The sequence below is a fragment of the Erinaceus europaeus genome, chromosome 1, assembly GCF_950295315.1.
Source record: "Erinaceus europaeus chromosome 1, mEriEur2.1, whole genome shotgun sequence".
Lineage (NCBI taxonomy): Eukaryota > Metazoa > Chordata > Mammalia > Eulipotyphla > Erinaceidae > Erinaceus > Erinaceus europaeus.
This window is the reverse complement of record NC_080162.1, coordinates 24,767,664-24,786,753: the sequence shown is the minus strand read 5'-3', so window position 1 is coordinate 24,786,753 and position 19,090 is coordinate 24,767,664. Positions and strand designations below refer to the sequence as shown.

General features: G+C 39.7%; 1 protein-coding gene across 2 annotated transcripts in view; it reads left to right on the top strand.

The window, feature by feature from the left end:
* Nucleotides 1–16,621, top strand: part of ECD (ecdysoneless cell cycle regulator) — a 34,928-nt gene extending 18,307 nt beyond the window's left edge. For both annotated transcript variants that reach the window (XM_060203402.1, XM_016195334.2), the window contains 6 exons: nucleotides 7,822–7,907; nucleotides 9,223–9,329; nucleotides 9,461–9,641; nucleotides 11,215–11,282; nucleotides 15,000–15,214; nucleotides 16,339–16,621. In XM_060203402.1, the coding sequence (XP_060059385.1) occupies nucleotides 7,822–7,907; nucleotides 9,223–9,329; nucleotides 9,461–9,641; nucleotides 11,215–11,282; nucleotides 15,000–15,214; nucleotides 16,339–16,569 (888 nt within the window). In that variant the 3' untranslated portion in view covers nucleotides 16,570–16,621. The remainder of the gene's footprint in view (nucleotides 1–7,821; nucleotides 7,908–9,222; nucleotides 9,330–9,460; nucleotides 9,642–11,214; nucleotides 11,283–14,999; nucleotides 15,215–16,338) is intronic.
* Nucleotides 16,622–19,090: the final 2,469 nt, after the last annotated feature.

Below are 19,090 nucleotides of genomic sequence, written 5' to 3'. Positions count from 1 at the left end.
CAGCTTCCTTGTTTCTAGTATTTTATAAAACGTAATAATACCTATTTTAAAATAATAAGTTATTATCAGCATCAGATGAATAACATGCATAAATCTATAAAGTAAGCATGAAAAATACCAAATAGTAAAATTAACAGACATGGGCTTTAAAGGTTACAAACAGATATCTAGTACATTTCTCTTCAAGTGTTCATTCTCACAGTAGTGGATATGCTTGTGAAGTCAGTAATACTCCTTTTCAAATGCAAAAAAAACCAAAAAGGATACAGTGTTGTCTAGGCGGTCAGTCACTGGCAGCACTAGAGTGCAGAGTGATGCGCTTATTCTCTTTCTTCCTTTCTCCTCCTATCTTTCTCATTAGTAAATAAGAAAAATCTGTTTTAAAAAAAACTGTATGATTACTATCCAGTGCTGTTGAGAGTAGAATGAAATTACTATTCTTAGATATTGCTGATGTATTATAAATTGACAGAACCTAAACTGGAAATTAATTTGATAGTCTGTGTTCCAAGAGCTATAAAGAAATGCAAACTTGGAACTGCATTTTGTATTGAATATGATTTATATATATATATTTTTTAGAGGAGTTATTTCTTGGGGGTCGGCGGTAGCGCAGCGGGTTAAGCACACGTGGTGCAAAGCGCAAGGACTGGTGTAAGAATCCCGGCTGGAACCCCCAGCTCCCGACCTGCAGGGGAATCACTTCACAGGCAGTGAAGCAGGTCTGTAGGTGTCCATCTTTCTCGCTCCCTCTCTGTCTTCCCCTCCTCTCTCCATTTCTCTCTGTCCTATCCAACAATGACAACAACAATAATAATAACCACAACACCGCTAAAAAAAAAAAAAAAAAAAAGGGCAACAAAAAAAGGGGGGTGGGGACTAGCCTCTAGGAGCAGTGGATTCATGGTGCAGGCACCAAGCCCCAACAATAACCCTGGAGGCAAAAATAAAATAAATAAATAAATAAATAATGAAGAAGAGTTATTTCTTGTTTCATGAGATGGAAGGGAGGCAAGTGGGGAAGGACCAGAGTAGCACTCTGACATATGTGAAGCTGTGGACTGAACATGAGACCTCACGTTTACAAGTCAAAAGTTTTACCATGTGCCACCTTTCAAGCCACTGTATAATCTATCTTCAGGAAACACAGAAGAAATGGAAACATCTGTAAAAATGTGCTTATTATAAAGACTTTAGCATTATGGAGACTTGCTTGTAATACAGTTGTCCCTTGAAGAGTATAGGGGGAAAGCGGGTGCTGACTCCATGTGTAATCAGAATTCCAACTTGGAAAGAGACCCTTATTGGTGAAAAGGATTATCAACCACTATATAAAGCCTACACCTCTTATTTGAAGAAACCAAATAGGTAGAAAATTGACAAAACTGGAACTAGGACTCAAGTTCCCTAACTTCTAAACAATCTTTTATATGTTGCTTCCCTGAGAGTTGCTGGCTAGTAAGTTGTTTTAGTGATAGCATGTAAATAATGTTCTTTTTTTATTATTTCTTTATTGGGGAATTAATGTTTTACATTCAACAGTAAATACAATAGTTTGTACATGCATAACATTCCCCAGTTTCCCATTTAACAATACAACCCCCACTATGTCATTTATCATCCTTCATGGACCTGTATTCTCCCCACCCACCCACCCCAGAGTCTTTTACTTTGGTGAAAAACGCCAATTCCATTTCAGGTTCTACTTGTGTTTTCTTTTCTGATCTTGATTTTCAACTTCGGCCTGAGAGTGAGATCATCCCATATTCATCCTTCTGTTTCTGACTTATTTTACTCAACATGATTTTTTTCAAGGTCCATCCAAGATCGGCTGAAAACGGTGAAGTCACCATTTTTTACATCTGAGTAGTATTCCATTGTGTATATACAGCACCACTTGCTCAGCCACTCATCTGTTGTTGGACACCTGGGTTGCTTCCAGGTTTTGGCTATTACAAATTGTGCTGCCAAGAACATATGTGTACACAGATCTTTTTGGATGGATGTGTTGGGTTCCTTAGGATATATCCCCAGGAGGGGAATTGCAGGGTCATAGGGTAGGTCCATTTCTAGACTTCTGAGAGTTCTCCAGACTGTTCTCCACAGAGGCTGGACCAATTGACATTCCCACCAGCAGTGCAGGAGGGTTCCTTTGACCCCACACCCTCTCCAGCATTTGGTGCTGTTCCCTTTTCTGATGTATGACATTCTCACAGGAGTGAAGTGATATCTCATTGTTGTCTTGATTTGCATTTCTCTGACAATCAGAGACTTGGAGCATTTTTTCATGTGTTTCTCGGCCTTTTGGATCTCTTCTGTGGTGAATATTCTGTCCAAGTCCTCCCCCCATTTTTGGATGGGGTTATTTGTTGTCTTGTTGTTGAGTCTGGCAAGCTCTTTATATATGTTGGTTATTAAACTCTTATCTGATGTATGGCATGTAAAGATCTTCTCCCATTCTGTGAGGGGTCTCTTGGTTTGGGTAGTGGTTTCTTTTGCTATGAAGAAGCTTTTTAATTTGATGTAGTCCCATAGGTTTATACTTGCCTTAGTCTTCCTTGTAATTGGATTCGTTTCATTGAAGATGTCTTTAAAATTTATGCGGAAAAAAGTTCTGCCAATATTTTCCTTTAAGTATCTGATAGTTTCTGGTCTAACCTCCAAGTCCTTGATCCACTTGGAATTTACTTTTGTATTTGGTGAAATACAGTGATTCAGTTTCATTCTTCTGCATGTTTCAACCCATTGTTTCCAACACCATTTGTTGAAGAGACTCTGCCCCTTTGTCAAAGATTAGATGTCCATACGTGTGGGGCCTCATTTCTGGGCTCTCAATTCTATTCCACTGGTCAGTGTGTCTGTTCATGTTCCAGTACCAAGCAGTTTTGATGACAATGGCCCTATAATACAGTTTGAGATCTGGGAGTGTGATGCCTCCGGTTCTGTTCTTTTTTCTCAAGATTGTTTTGGCAATTCTAGGTCTTTTCTGGTTCCAGATAAACATTTGTAGCATTTGTTCTATTCTCCTAAAAAATGTGCTTGGGATCTTGATGGGGATAGCATTAAATTTGTAGATGGCTCTGGGTAATATATTCATTTTGATGATGTTAATTCTTCCAACCCATGAACATGGAATATCTTTCCACTTCTTTGTGTCTTTTTCAATTTCTTTGAGTAGTGACTCATAATTTGCAGTATACAAGTCTTTCACTTCTTTGGTTAGGTTTACTCCTAGATATTTTATTGTTTTTGTTGCTATAGAAAAAGGAACTGATTTCTGGATTTCAATTTCTTCTAACTTAGTGTTTGCATAGAGGAATGCCACTGACTTTTGAATGTTAATTTTATAGCCTGACACATTACTGTATTGCCTGATGATTTCCAAAAGCTTCTTGCTAGATTCCTTAGGTTTTTCCATGTATACTATCATGTCATCTGCAAATAAGGAGAGTTTGACTTCTTCTCTTCCAATCTGTATGCCTTTAATTCCTTGCTCCTGCCTGATTGCTATGGCAAGAACTTCCAACACTATGTTGAATAGTAATGGTGATAGTGGGCAGCCCTGTCTAGTACCTGATCTGAGGGGAAATGCTTCCAGTTTTTCACCATTGAGTATGATGTTGGCTGTAGGTTTGCTATATATAGACTCCACTATCTTCAGGAATTTTCCATCTATTCCTATTTTTTGTAGTGTTTTGATCATAAAGGGATGTTGTATTTTGTCAAAGGCTTTCTCTGCATCTATTGATATGACCATGTGGTTTTTGGTCTTGCTTTTGTTGATGTGGTGGATCACATTGATTGATTTACGTATATTAAACCAACCTTGCATGCCTGGGATAAACCCCACTTGGTCATGATGAACAATCTTTTTGATATACTGCTGTATCCGGTTGGCTATAATTTTGTTCAATATTTTCGCATCTATGTTCATCAGAGATATTGGTCTGTAGTTTTCTTTTTTGGTTGTGTCCCTGTCTGCTTTTGGTATCAGGGTGATGTTGGCTTCATAGAAGCTGGCAGGGAGTATTCCAGTGTCTTCAATCTTCTGGAAGACTTATTTATTTATTTATTTATTTATTTATTTATTTTTCCTCCTCCAGGGTTATTGCTGGGCTCGGTGCCTGCACCATGAATCCACCGCTCCTGGAGGCCATTTTTTTCCCCCTTTTGTTGCCCTTGTTGTAGCTTCGTTGTGGTCATTATTATTGCCCTTGTTGACACAATTCGTTGTTGGATAGGACAGAGAGAAATGGAGAGAGGAGGGGAAGACAGAGAAGGGGAGAGAAAGATAGACACCTGCAGACCTCCTTCACCGCCTGTGAAGCGACTCCCCTGCAGGTGGGGAGCCGGGGGCTCGAACCAGGATCCTTACGCCGGTCCCTGCGCTTTGCGCCACATGCGCTTAACCCACTGCACCACCGCCTGACCCCCCTGGAAGACTTTTAAAAGTAGAGGTATTAGTTCTTCTTTGAAAGTTTTGTAGAATTCATTTGTAAAACCATCTGGTCCAGGACTTTTATTTTTGGGAAGATTTTTGATAACTGTTTCAATTTCATTAACTGTGATGGGCCTGTTCATGTTATCCACTTCCTCTTTACTTAATTTTGGAAGTTGGTAGGTATCTAGGAAATCATTCATTTCTTCCAGGTTCTCTAGCTTGGTGGCATATAGTTGTTCATAGAAGCCTCGCATGATATGTTGAATTTCTGCAGTGTCTGTTGTGATATCTCCTCTTTCATTTACTATCCGATTTATTTGGGTCTTCTCCCTTTTTTGTTTTGTGAGTCTGGCCAAAGGTTTGTCGATTTTGTTTACTCTTTCGAAGAACCAACATTTACTTTCATTGATCTTTTGTATGGTTTTCCTATTCTCAATGTTATTTATTTCTGCCCTAACTTTAGTGATTTCTGTCCTTCTGGTTGCTTTAGGTTCCTTTGTTGTTCTTCTTCTAGGTCTTTAAGATGTGCAATCAGGCTGTTTATTTGTGCCTTTTCTTGTTTCCTAATGTGTGCTTGTATAGCTATGAACTTCCCTCTTAGGACTGCTTTAGCTGTGTCCCAAATATTTTGATAGCTTGTGTCTTCATTTTCATTGAACTCTCGAAACATTTTGATTTCTTCCTTGATTTTCTCTTTGACCCAGAAGTTGTTAAGAAGTGTACTGTTGAGCTTCCACATTTTGGCACTGTTACTAATCTTTTGTTGATTGTTAAGTGTTAGTTTAATTCCACTGTGGTCTGAGAAGATGCTTGGGATGATTTCAGTGCTCTTGAATTGGCTGATGCTGTCTTTGTGGCCTAACATATGGTCTATCCTTGAGAATGAACCATGTGGATTTGAGTAAAATGTGTATTCCAGTTTCTTGGGATGAATGACTCTGAAAATGTCCAATAGTTCTATCTCTTCATTTAGCTCCCTTATGTCTTTACTGATTTTCTTCCTGGATGATCTGTCAAGTTGAGAGAGTGGGGTGTTGAAGTCCCCTACTATGATTGTGTTACTGTTAATATATTGCTGTAGCTCTTTCAGTAGAAGTTTGATGTATTTAGATGGCTTCTCATTGGGTGCATAGATATTAATAATTGTTAAGTCCTCTTGATTGACTGATCCTCTGAGCATTAAGTAGTGTCCATTCCTATCTTTTTTAATCTTATGTATTTTAAAGTCTATCATGTCAGATATGAGAATAGCTGTTCCTGCCCTTTTTTGTGGGCCATTGGCTTGTATGATAGTTTTCCATTCTTTCACTTTAAGTCTGTGTTTGTCTTGTTGAGTTAGGTGAGTTTCCTGTAGACAACATATTGTTGGGTTGTGTTTTCTGATCCATCTTCCTACTCTGTGTCTTTTAATAGGTGAATTCAGGCCATTGACATTTATTGATATCAAAGATTGAAGATATTTTAATGCCATTCTTGTAGAGTTTTAGAGTGTTTTGATATATGTCCTATTTGTGGTGGTTGTTTATAGGAGACCTTTCAGAACTTCTTTCAGGGCAGGCTTGGTGATGGTTGCTTCCTTCAACTGTTGCTTGTCTGAGAAGGTTTTGATGCTTCCCTCTAGTCTGAATGACAGTCTAGCAGGATATAGTAATCTTGGCTGAAAGCCTTTCTCATTGAGCACTCCATAGATATCTTGCCATTCTCTTCTGGCCTGTAGTGTTTGTATGGAGAAGTCTGCTGCTAATCTTATGGGTTTTCTTTGTGGGTGACTCTTTGTTTTTCTCTTCCAGCCTTGAGGATCCTTTCTTTATCCTTATTCCTTTCCATTCTAAGTATGACATGTCTTGGTGTCTTTAGGTCTGGGTTAATTCTGTTTGATACCCTCTGGGCTTCTTAAATCTTTATGTGTTTGGTGTTGTCTAGACTAGAGAAATTTTCAGCTATTATGGCCTGGAGAATGCTTTCTTCCTCTCCTTCTCTTTCTTCCTCTGGTATGCCAATAATGCGTATATTGTTTCTTTTGAAGTCATCCCATAGGACTCTGTTGTTGTTTTCAGCATCTCTTAATCTCTTTTTGAGATCTCTTACTTCTTTTTTAGTTGTCTCTAATTCATCCTCAATCTTGCTAATTCTGTCTTCAGCCTCATAGAGTCTATTCTCTCTGCCCTCTGCTGCTTTCTGGAGTTCATCTATTTTGTTGCCCTGCTCTGATACTGTTTAAGCTTGTTCAGCTAGTTGCCTTCTTAGCTCAGCGATTTCAGCTTTCAGCTCTCTAATAACCATGAGATAATTAGAATTTTCTTCCATATTCTCATTTGTTGTTCCTGCATTTCTGATTACAATTTTTTCAAATTCTTTACTCACTCCTGTTATTATTTCCTTAGCTAATGTTTGGATGTTGAACTCGTTGTTTTGTGCTTCACCCTCTGGAGGACTTTTAGCTGGACTCTTGTCCTGGTTCGAGTCTCCAATATTTTTTCTTGTTGTTTTAACCATTTTATATATTATGTTATGAGTTCCCTTTATCAGTACTTTTCAAATTATTGATCACTATTGCCTGGATTGACTTGTATCTAAGTAATTTAATTAAAGGGTTTACCGTGGTGGAAGTTAACAGTTTTTTCAATCCCTGAGTTAGAGCTCAGCGGTGTAAAAGCCTCTTTTTTTTTTCTTCCCTGTAGGCTATGGGAGCCTGAGGGCTTTTAAACTATCAATAGGCTTCTTAGCTTAATCACTGACTCCTGACCAAGAGATAAAGCAGGGTGTGGCAGAGATAATCCAGTGGTTATGCAAAGAGACTTTCCCAGCCCCTCAGCTATGCCACCGAGGTATAGATCTTCTCCTGAGTTTCCCGGTTAGATCTCTGTCCCCTGGTGTCCCTCCCTGTTGCTGCTCCAGATTCTGAGGGTAGTAGCAATGGAGACTCAGAGTTGCACTTGGTGAGTCTCTGGGGAGTCCTTTCCTCCCTTCAGCTGTCCCCTTGTTGTGGAGCAGACTGGAGGTGGTGTCTCCACTGATAAACTGTTGAACTGTTAGCAGTCACTTAATCTCTCCTTAGGCCCCTCTCTCCTCTCTGTCACCAGCCACGCGTGTTTGTACTCACGGGTGATTTACTGGGTTCCTGTGGTCATTCTAGTCCTGTCTTGTTTCGGTTCGGGTGGTCTCCTTTGGTATTCCTAGTTGATCCGGGAGAGGAGAGGAGGGGAGGGGAGGGGAGGGGAGGGGAGGGGAGGGGAGGAGAGGAGAGGAGAGGAGAGGAGAGGAGAGGAGAGGAGAGGAGAGGAGAGGAGAGGAGAGGAGAGGAGAGGAAGCGATCTGCTGCTCGTAGCTCTGCCTCCGGAAGTCGAATCTAAATAATGTTCTAATAATTCATTTTTTAGGAACTGATAGAAGGTTCTGCTGAGTACCAGGAAAGACTAGAAATGGCAAAGAATTACTTCCAGCTCTCAGTAAACCGACCAGAAAGGTGAGTTTATTACTACCTAGACATGACAGTAGGTTATCAATTTACCAAAAGTTAAGGAATTCCTTATTTTTGAGCTAGTTGCCAAGAAAAAAAAAAAAAGGAGTTTCTATATTCAATGGGAAGGATCAAAAGGCCAAGGTTGAGGGAGAGGAAGGTATTTCCTAAGGCTCCAAAGTCCCAGGTCCAATCCCCTACACCACTATAAGCCAAAGCTGAGCAGTGCTCTAATAATAAACAAACAAACAAATATTAAAAGAAAAAAAAGCACACAGGATCACAGATTTCTCCTAAGTATCCTATTTTCTTTTCCTCTGGTTTTAAACCCACAGGTCAGGTTGTTGGATCATGTAGTAGTACTGTTTTTAAACTGTTAAGAGACCTCCATGCTGTTTTTCCTACTGTCACCCAGTAGTACATAAAGATCCCTTTTTCTCTACGTCCAACACTTGTCTCTTGTCTTTTTGGTAATGACCGTTTTAGCAGTTGTGAAGTGTTATCTCATTGTGATTTTGATTTGCACTTCCCTGCTGAGCACCACTTCATGGACCTGTTGCCCATTTGTATGTCTTCTTTAGAAGTATGCTTAATTCTTCTCCCCATTTTTAGTTATTTTTATATTGAACCCTATGAATCCATTGGTTTATAAGATTTTGTTACAGAGGAATGGTTCCACACCACACCCACCACAAAAGTTCTATGTTTCTCACCACCCCCTCCCTTCCAGTACCTTCACTGTCTAAAAAGATGTTTTACTGGGTAGGGAGATAGCATAATAGTTATGTAAAAAGACTCTTATAACTGAGGGTCCCAGGTTCAAGCCCCTATACCACCATAAGCCAAAGCTGAAAGTGCTCTGGTAAATAATAATACTTTTAAAAGGCATTTTACTGCTTTGGCGGTTTAGTTTGTTTTACAAGTTCATGTGTTTTAGTTGTCTGTATTCCGTACATAAGCAAAACAATCTGGCGGTTACCATTCACCTTCTTACTTAATAAGCATAACTACCTCCAGTTCCATTCGTTTGCCCCTGAGGACATAGGATCATATTTTTAAATTGCAGAGTAGTATCCTATAACTATATGTATAGAAGCTTCTTTATCAAGTGTTTTTGTCGGTGGGCATTGAGACTGCTTCCACTCCTTGGCTATTATGAATAATGCAGCTATGACTATAGACGTACATATATCTCTCCAAATACCTAAAAGCATATTTAGAAACAAATTAGACCAAATAACCTCTGCCAATTTAAAACAGTAATTTTATGATTCTTATTCTGAGCTCTCTTATAAAAAAAATCCATGTCTTTTTTTTCTAGTTCTCTTGCTATGAGTCCAGGTGAAGAAATCTTAACTTTATTACAGAAAATACCACTTGATATAGAAGAACTTAAGAAAGAAGAAGCTAATCTTCCCCCAGAAGATGGTAAGTAGTAAATACGGCTAGAGTCAAAGGATCAGAAAGAAAATATTCATCTTAAATTTCACAGAACCCTTCCCAGAAGATATATGTCATGCGTGTATAGTATGGCAGTAACATTCTTAATTCTTTTCCAGACGACCAGTGGTTACATCTCTCACCAGATCAGCTTGACCAGCTACTACAGGAAGCCGCTGGCAAAAAAGTAGATTCCCTGTCCAAAGGGGAGGAGCAGAACTGTGACTTAACTCAAGTCTCAGAAAGCATGAAAGCTTTCATATCCAAAGTCTCAACCCACAAAGGAGCAGAGCTACCCCGGTAATTCATGGTCAAGTATGACTGTTTAAATAGGTATAACCCAGTGTTTCAATTATCCAATCATTACCAATTCCACCTTTAGTTTTTGTTTTTTTATTTTTTAAATTTTATTTTATTTATTTTCCCTTTTGTTGCCCTTGTTGTTTCATTGTTGTTGTTATTGATGTTGTTGTTGGATAGGACAGAGAGAAAATGGAGAGTGGAGGGGAAGACAGAGAAGGAGAGAGAAAGATAAGACACCTGTAGACCTGCTTCATGGCCTGTGAAGCGACCCCTCTGCAGGTGGGGAGCCGGGTCCCAAACCGGGATCCTTACAAAGGTCCTTGCACTGAATGCACAGCACTACCGCCCGACTCCCCGGTTTTTTTGTTTGTTTGTTTGTTTTTTAAGTAAATTATTCGTACTGCTTTGTTTCCCTCTTTTGGTACATAGTACCACAGTAACTTACTTATCTGAAATTAGATTTCTAGCAACCTGATCCATTGTGATCAGTGAAGTAATCCAGATAGCTGCTTAACAGACTTAAATGCCACCATCACAGAAATATACAAGGAAATCATTTACTCTGCTTCTGAGACTTTGGCTCAGCCATGTGGACTCTTACACATCTGACCCTCAGGAAGCTGAGACTCATCCCCACCCCACTAGCAGATGTAAGCAGACTGAAACTTAAAAGATGGGGATGAAGGAGCTCATCAGAGGAAGAAAGAACCAAGGAAATTGAAAGTTGCATTTTCGATTAATTCATTCACTGATGAGAGGGAGAGAGGAGGGGGAAGAAAGAGAACCGGAGCGTCAGATAGTGCCGGGGATCAAAGTCAGGAGCTCATGCTTGAGAGCCCAACACTTCATCCGTTGGGAGTACCAACTCCCAAGCCACAGTATAGATAAAGTGACTGTTTCCACAGCAAATCTGGGTCAGTACCAGTGTTCTTGAGCCTCATAAAAAGATTAAAATTTACATTTAATATTTTCTATGAAAGAAAGTAAGGGAAAGAGTCGGGAATTGTGAGTCTCCAGCCCAGAGAGTACGCGCCCGGGAAGAGGCGCCCGCACGCTAACCCGGCAGGGAAGGTTTTGTTGTTTTTGTTTTAATTTTGTTTACTAATGAAATAGAGGAGAAAAAGAAAAGAATCAGAGCTTCACTCTGGTAACATGTGCTGGCAGGACCTCACACTTGAGAGTCCAACATATTACCCACGGCACCACCTCCCAGAGCACAAGATTTGGTCCTTAAAAGGTAAATCTTATTTAAATTAACTCAGAAAAATAACTGTTGCTAGTGTTCGGTATGTTGTGTGGGAGGTGGATGCTGGGTTGGTGTCTAAATCAGCCTAAGTTAAATTTATATAAACAAAATGCAAATTTTACTTCTGTGTTACTTTTTCCCATTTCTGTTGTCCCACAAGATCAATAAGCATGAAGATTTTTAAGACTGAAGCGACAGTTTTCTTTCTGTACCTCCTTTGAGGTGTTATCTCTTTTAATACCACTAAAAATTATAGTAGTCCAGTCACGGAAAGCTTCATAGTTACACTTGAGATAAATTACCTCTCTTCTTTTAAACTTGCAGAGAACCTTCTGAGGCTCCAATCACTTTTGATGCAGATTCTTTTCTTAATTACTTCAATAAGGTTTTAGGTAAGTTACAGTGTGGTGGATATTTTCATTCTGTATCTTTTAAGTATTATAGCTATTTCTAGTGCATTAAAGCCTTGGATCTCTTGGCAATCAAAATACTTGCTTTCTTTTTATGATTTCAGATTGTTCTCAGCCATGGCTCTATACTATAGTGAAAACCTTTGCAAAGGATGCCTGATGTGCTTGTTAGTAGTATATTTTGACTGTCTGAATGTTGTTTGTTTATAGAGGGTTTTTACCTTGGCTCCATATTTTATTGCCTTTTTCCTCTTTTTTGACTTACTGCACAAATAATTTTTTTAAAAGCCCACATTTTTTTCCAGATCATTTTATTGGAGCGGGGAATAGTTTACATTATGGTTGTTGATACATGGATACAATTTCCCAGTTCCTCATGATGGGTGTGTCTACAAAACACTCTCAGGGGCCAGGTAGTGGCACACCTGCTCAAGCGCATATATCACCAAGCACAAGAACCCAGGCTCAAGCCCCTGGCCCCACACCTGCAAGGGGAAAGCTTCACAAGTAGAGAAGTAATGCTGAAGGTGTCTCTCTGTCTATCTCTCCCTTCCACCCAAAACTTCTGTTTTATCAAATAAAATAAAGTTTCAAAAAAGGAAAATTTCTGGTGCCAGATGGTGGCGCACCTGGTTGAGCGCACGTTACAGTGCGCAAGGACCCAGGTTCGAGCCCCTGGTCCCCACCTACAGGAGGAAAGCTTTGCAAGTGGTGAAGCTGTGCTGAAGGTGTCTCTCTGTCTCTCTCCCTCTCAGTCACCCCCACCCTCTTGATTTGTGACTGTTTCTATCCAATAAATAAAAAAGCTAATTAAAATTTAAAAAAGGAAAGCTCTCCTCCCCAACTTAGCTTCTTCCCACCATCATGCACTTTGCCCCCGGCGTCCTTCCTACCGCTCTCATTTCCTCCTTTGCTTTGGTGCAATCCTAATAGCTCACATTAAAAGGACATTTGTAAAAGAAGGGGCTGGGTGGTAACATACCTGTTAAAGCAGTTGCCATGCTTAAAGACCTGAGTTCAAGCCCCTGATCCCCATCTGTAGAGGAAAACTTCCCAAGTGGTGGAATGGTGCTATAGGTATCTCTCTTCCCCCTCTTTTTCCCACTCTCTCTCCCTTCCTGGTTCTTTCTGTCTCTAGCAGAATAAAAGAAAAAGGAAAAACATCAGCAAAATATATAAGCAATTACTACCTTGAAACAGAAATACAGTCAATTAGCATTTTAAACATTGTTTTTAGTAAACAAATAAATGCAAATAAAAAAATTTGCTTTGCCCATCTTACTGACAAAAATTTAGAAAATTGACAGTCACAATTTTTTCAAGAATTAGAGAAATGAACATTGTCGATCTATGGGGGGTAGGAGTATAATTTATCTTTTCACAGGACATTTTGATAGTCTAAGAATGCCCAGTGATATCCAAAGAACATTCATTGCCTTTGATTTAGCTATTTCCCTTCTAGGAACTTACAGTATGAAAAAAGGATATATGTGCTGATGATCGTAGTAGTTTGACTAGAAAATTGAAATATCCTAAATATTCACCAAGAGGGCAGGGGTAGATAGCATAATGGTTATGCAAAGACTCTCCAGTCTGAGGCTCCAAAGTCCCAAGTTCAAAGTTCAGTCCCCTGCACTACCATAAACCAGAGCTGATCAGTGCTCTGGTAAAAAAAAATACACACACATACATACTAAGAGAGGAATGGTTCAGCAAATCATATTATATCCATATTGTGCAATACAGTGCATCATTAATAAAAAGGGGGGGCTGGGAACTGGGGGACTGGGCGCTGGTGCCACCCAGTTAAGCGCACATATTACCAAGCAGAAAGATCCAGGTTTAAGCCCATACTCTTTACCTGGAGGGGTCTGCTTCACAAGTGGTAAAGTAGGTCTGCAGATATCTATCTTTCGCTCCCTCTATCTTCCCATCCTGTCTCACTTTCTATCTGTTCTAATAAAAATTAGAAAGAAAAACAATGGGGAGTTGGGCGGTAGCGCAGAGGGTTAAGCGCACATGGCACAAAGCACAAGGACTGGGGTAAGGATCCCAGTTCGAGCCCCGGCTCCCCACCTGCAGGGGAGTCATTTCACAAGCTGTGAAGCAGGTCTGCAGGTGTCTATCTTTCTCTCCTCCTCTATGTCTTCCCCTCCTCTCTCCATCCATTTCTCTCTGTCCTATCCAACAACAATAACTACAACAATAAAACAACAAGGGCAGCAAAAGGGAATAAATAAATTTAAAAAAAAAAAAAAAAGAAAGAAAGAAAAACAATGGCCTCTGGGAGCAGTGTATTTGTAGTGCTGGCACTGAGCCCCAGAAGTAACACTGGTGACAATAAAAAACGAGAGAGAGAGAGAGAGAGAGAGATGTGTCTATATTTTAACAGAGGGAAATTTCTAAAACAACTAAATGAAAATGCACTAAAGGGGGGTTGGGAACCTAGTGTCATAAGATAGAAGAGGATGCCAGTTTGGTGCAGACTAAGGTGTACTGATATGTATCTTTTCTTTTTTAATTTCTTTATTGGGGGATTAATGGTTTACAGTCAATAATAAATACAATAGTTTTAAATGCATGGCATTTCCCAGTTTTCCAAATAACAATACCACCCCCCACTAGGTTCTCCTCTGCCATCATATTCCAGGACCTAACCCCCCACACACATTGATATGTATCTTTAGGAAATGTGAAAATGTATACCAGTGACAACAGTACTATAAACCAATATTTCCTCAATAAAGTGATACTGAAGTTGGAAGGGGGGAGGAAGTCACTGAGTAGAACACACACTTAGTGCTTACTGTGCTCCAAGACCTGGGTCCAAGCCCTGATGCCCACCTTTGAAGGCAGGGCAAGCTTCACAAGTGGTGAAGCAGTACTGCAGATATCTCTCTTTCTGTCTTTCTCACTATCTCCCTCTCCCCTCAGTTTCTCTGTCCAAAGGGAAAAAAAAGAGAGAGAGATGTGGTCCGGGAGGTAGTGCAATGGATAAAGCATTGAACTCTCAAGCATGAGGTCTTGAGTTCGATCCCCGGCAGCACATGTACCAGAGTGATGTCTGGTTCTTTCTGTCTCCTCCTATCTTTCTCATTAATAAATAAATAAAATCTTTAAAAGAGAGAGAGGGAGAGGGAGAGAGGCTACCAGAAGTGGTAGAATTTCTCATGCAGGCATCAAACCCTGGTGGCAAAAGAGAAAGAGAAGGGAGGGAGATAAGGGAAAGAAGGAAATGCACACCATAGTTCAATATGTGTATCTATGTGGGGAAAATTAGATATAATGTCAGAGCTGCACAGATGGAAATCTAGATACTTACCAAACTATTAAAATATGATTAACTCTGGAAAGAGAATGAGATATAAAGAGAAAGTACTGTATGATTTGAATGTTCACATCAAAATGTTTTCATGTATTACATAGACTTAAAAATATATTTCAGAGGAAGAAAGTTCAGAGCACGAGTCAGACTCAGGCACACGCAGCGAAAAAAATAATAAAGTATCTTCCAGCTCAGCCTGTACCTTTCCCCACAAATACCTGCCAACAGACTAGTCCGATTTTCTGGGAAGAATATTTGTGAAGTACTTTGCCTATGTATACTGGTCCTTTTCTGCAGATAATAGTCTTCTGAGAGGTGTAATCACTCCAAAAATGTTTGCCAAGTGACTCTTTCTGTCTCGGGTGTGTGCTTAGGACCAAAGCCTCATGAGTCAGATTCCGATGATCTGGAGGAGGAAGATTTTGAATGTTTAGACAGTGATGACGAAGTGGATCTGGAAACACAGGACCCTGACGAAGAAGCATCTGTAAAAGGAACTCTTGATAATCTCAAGTCATATATGGCCCAGATGGACCAGGAACTTGCACATACCAACATTGGCAAAAGCTTCACCACCCAGAAGCAAATGGTATGTGCATTCTGAGTCTCTTATATACCTAAAAAACCTTATCTTGGCCCTTTCCTCTCTTGATTAGGATAAATTTTATTTTATTTTTTTAATTTGAAGTAGCTAAGGCTGCCAATTTTCTCCTAACTTGTATAGGCTGAAGAATTACTAACTTCCTTAATAACTAAATTAAACGAACTTATTACTACCTATCATATTACAACAAAAACATTAATGTGTGTTTGTAGTTGCATAATACTAATAATTGATTTTTAATTAAAACATACTTTTTATGAGTGAAGAGGAAAGAGAAGGAAAAAGAGAGCAATAAATAGGAGTCCTGGTCCAGCATATGCAGTGCCGGTAATCAAGCCAACGCCCTCGCACGTGCTAGTCTTGTACCCTACTTGCCAGGCCACCCCCCTGCCCATGTTAAGTTGATTTTTTTTTTTTTAAAGAGAGATCTTCAACATCCATATAACTTTCAGATCTTAATAGTGTTTGTTTGAATGTTCCCCCAACTTGAGGCAAATGGAGAATTGAACTTACCCATAATTTTATCCTAGTTTTAATCACAAAATTTCAGTTTTTTTACTTTTTCATTAGGAGGCGAATAAAAGAAATTTAGTTTTCATTTAGAGAAAAATGTAGAACGATTTAAATGTTCATATTTCTTTTAAAACTCTTAGGCAAGTTATAAATGTACCTCCTTAGTGCTGACTATCTCTTTTGGGATATTTCTAAATGGGAAAGAAAATCCATTTGAGGGCGGGGGTAGATAGTATGATGGTTATGCCAACAGACTCTCATGACTGAGGCTCCAAAGTCACAGATTTAATCTCCCACACCACCATAAGCCAGAGCTGAGCAGTGCTCTAGTAATAAAATAATAAGAAAAAAAAATCCATTTGATTTGTAGAAACCTTTCTTAGATAGAAGTCTATTATAATCTTAGAAACCAAATTTTAGTGTGTGTTAAATGACATAGCTCCATAGACTTCAGTGTTACTTTGCATTACAAAAAATAAGCTACATTTTTAATTGAAAATTCAGTTGTACATTGTTGTTTCACTAGCTTGTTATTGTAACTGTCATCCAGGCTCGAGGCCTGTTATCTCATGATTTTCTCTACTCTCCGTGAATAGGACCCTTTGTCCCAGATGTCCAGTAGTAATTCAGATGAGGAAGATTCTGTTGCAGGAGGCTCTGTTTTGACATCAGTGGATGTAGACCTAAACCTGGTTTCAAATATATTGGAATCATATAGTTCACAAGCTGGACTGGCAGGACCTGCTTCCAACCTTTTACAAAGCATGGGGGTGCAGCTGCCTGACAACACCGATCACAGACCCACAAGTAAGCTAGTGGAAAATTAGCCAGAATACCTTGTCCCTCTTTTTTCTTAAATAAACGTTGAGTCTGCTGGTATTCATTGTTCTACTGTAAATGATTCAGTTAATAAAATGTCTCTTTATTACAAGTTTCACAGGTTGACTTCTCTACAAGGCCAAAATGATACCCTCTGTACATTTCTTTATTTTTTTAATTTCTTTATTGGAGAATTAATGTTTTACATTCAACAGTAAATACAATAGTTTGTACATGCATAACATTTCCCAGTTTTCCATATAACAATACAACCCCCACTAGGTCCTCTGTCATCTTTTTTGGACCTGTATTCCTCCCACACACACACACATACCCCAGAGTCTCTTACTTTGGTGCAATACCCTCTGCACATTTCTTTGTGATCTCAATTCAGTTCTGTGGTGTTCACAAGATTTTAAAATCAGCAGAAAAGAGAGATAAGCAAAAATGAAGAAGAGAGAGAGCGAGGTAAGCCTCCAGACAGCCCTGAGAGAAGATTTATACACTGCATGTTTAGAATATTAAGTGTATCTGGGACCAGGCAGTGCTGTACCTGGCTAAGGACACACATTACCATGACAAGGACACAGGTTTGAGCCTCCAGTCCCCACATACAGAGGGGAAGCTTAATAAGCTATGAAACAGGTCTGTAGGTCTCTCTCCCTCCCCCACCCCCTCTACCTCACTTCCCCTCTCAGTTTCTCTTTGTCCTAGCTAATAATAAAAAAAGAAAGAAGAAGAAGAAAAAAAAAAAAAAAAAGGAAAATCAGACTACTGGGATCAGTGGATTCATTGTGCAGGCACAAAGCCCTAGCAATAACCTTGATGAAAAAAATAATAAAAGGAACATTAAGTTTATCAAAGATTAAGTAATGTGTATAGACAGGAGGGCAGATATGCCAAAATAAGTGAATGGATTGGTTTCTGGTTTGTTTGTTTTGCCTACAGGGTTATCGCTGGGGCTGGTTGCCTGCCTGCACTACAAACGCATGGCACCTGGATGCCATTTTTTCCCATTTTGTTGTTATTATTGTTGTTGCTGTTTTTGTCAGATAGGACAGAGAAAAATTGAGGGGGGGGTGAGAAAGATAGACATCTGCTGGCCTGCTTGTCAAGCAACCACCCTGCAGGTGGGGAGCCGGGGGATGAAACCGGTCTTTGCACTTCATGCCATGTGTGTTTAACCCTCTGCACTACCACCCGGCCCCCAAGATTTTTTTTTTTTTTAAATTGGAACATAGCACAGCACAAAAGCTTCCTCCTCCCTGCAGTACTCTCATGAGATATGCCAGAGGAGAAAACCCAGGCTGCACGTCACATAGCAGTGCAAGTACCTTATCCGGTGAACTATCTGGAAGCCTCAAGATTTTTTTTTTCCATTAAGAGAAATTAGAGCACATTCCATCTTATGTGGTGCCAGGAACCAAAACCAGATGCTAATTCATTCAAGGAATGTACTCTACCTGCTGAGCCACTTCTTGGGCCCAAAATTTTGTCTTTTTCATCCTTTTTTCTTTTTTCTTTTTTAGATTTATTTATGAGAGAGAACCAGAGCATATGTGTTGCTGGGGATTGAACTCAGGACCTCATGCTTGCAAGTCCAGTGCTTTCTTATACCACCTCCCAGGCTTGCCACCAAAAAAGTTTTTTTTTTTTTTTTAAATGTGCTATCAAGGAGTGTGGAATACAAAAACATATATTCAAGGCATGCACTTTGCCACAAAGCCACTTCCTCAGCCCAATTTTATGAGAGAGAGAGAGAGAGAGGTTAAAGCACTGCTCCACCACCCTTGGAATCACACTTATTTTTCTTTTCCTTTCATGCAGTGCCAGAAATTGAACATAGGGCCTCATACATGTAAGGCCTCTGCTTCACTGCTTAAGCACCTCTCTGGCCCAAGTTGGTTTTTTGTTTCGTTTTTAATTTTTTAAAGATTTTTTTTTAATATTTATTTATTCCCCTTTGTTTGTTTTATTGTTGTAGTTATTGTTGTTACTTGATGTCATCATTGTTGGATAGGACAAAGAGAAATGGACAGAGATGGGGAAGACAGAGAGGGGGAAAGAAAGATAGACACCTTCAGACCTGTTTCACTGCTTGTGAAGTGACCCCCTCCCCCCGCAGGTAGGGAGCCGGGGGCTCGAACCGGGATCCTTACACTGGTTCTTTGCTCTTTGCACTTCATGCACTTACTTCGCTGCGCTACCGCCCACCCGACTCCCTCTTTTAATTTTTTTAAAATTTTTGTTTAGAAAAAGGAAACACAAAAACCATAGGATAGGAGGGGTACAACTTCACACTGTTCCCACCACCAGAACTCCATATCCCATCCCCTCCCCTGATAGCACTTCATTATTCAATGCTACATAAATCTTCTCCACCCAGGTAAGACAGAGGGCTACTAGGATTTTGTCTGCCGTTTTCAGTATTCCAACTCTGTCTTCTGTCTCAGTTTCCAGATATCTTTGGAGTTCTAAGAAGCAAAGCCCTCTTGCACTCACTGCTGGGAAACAACGCTCATATCACAG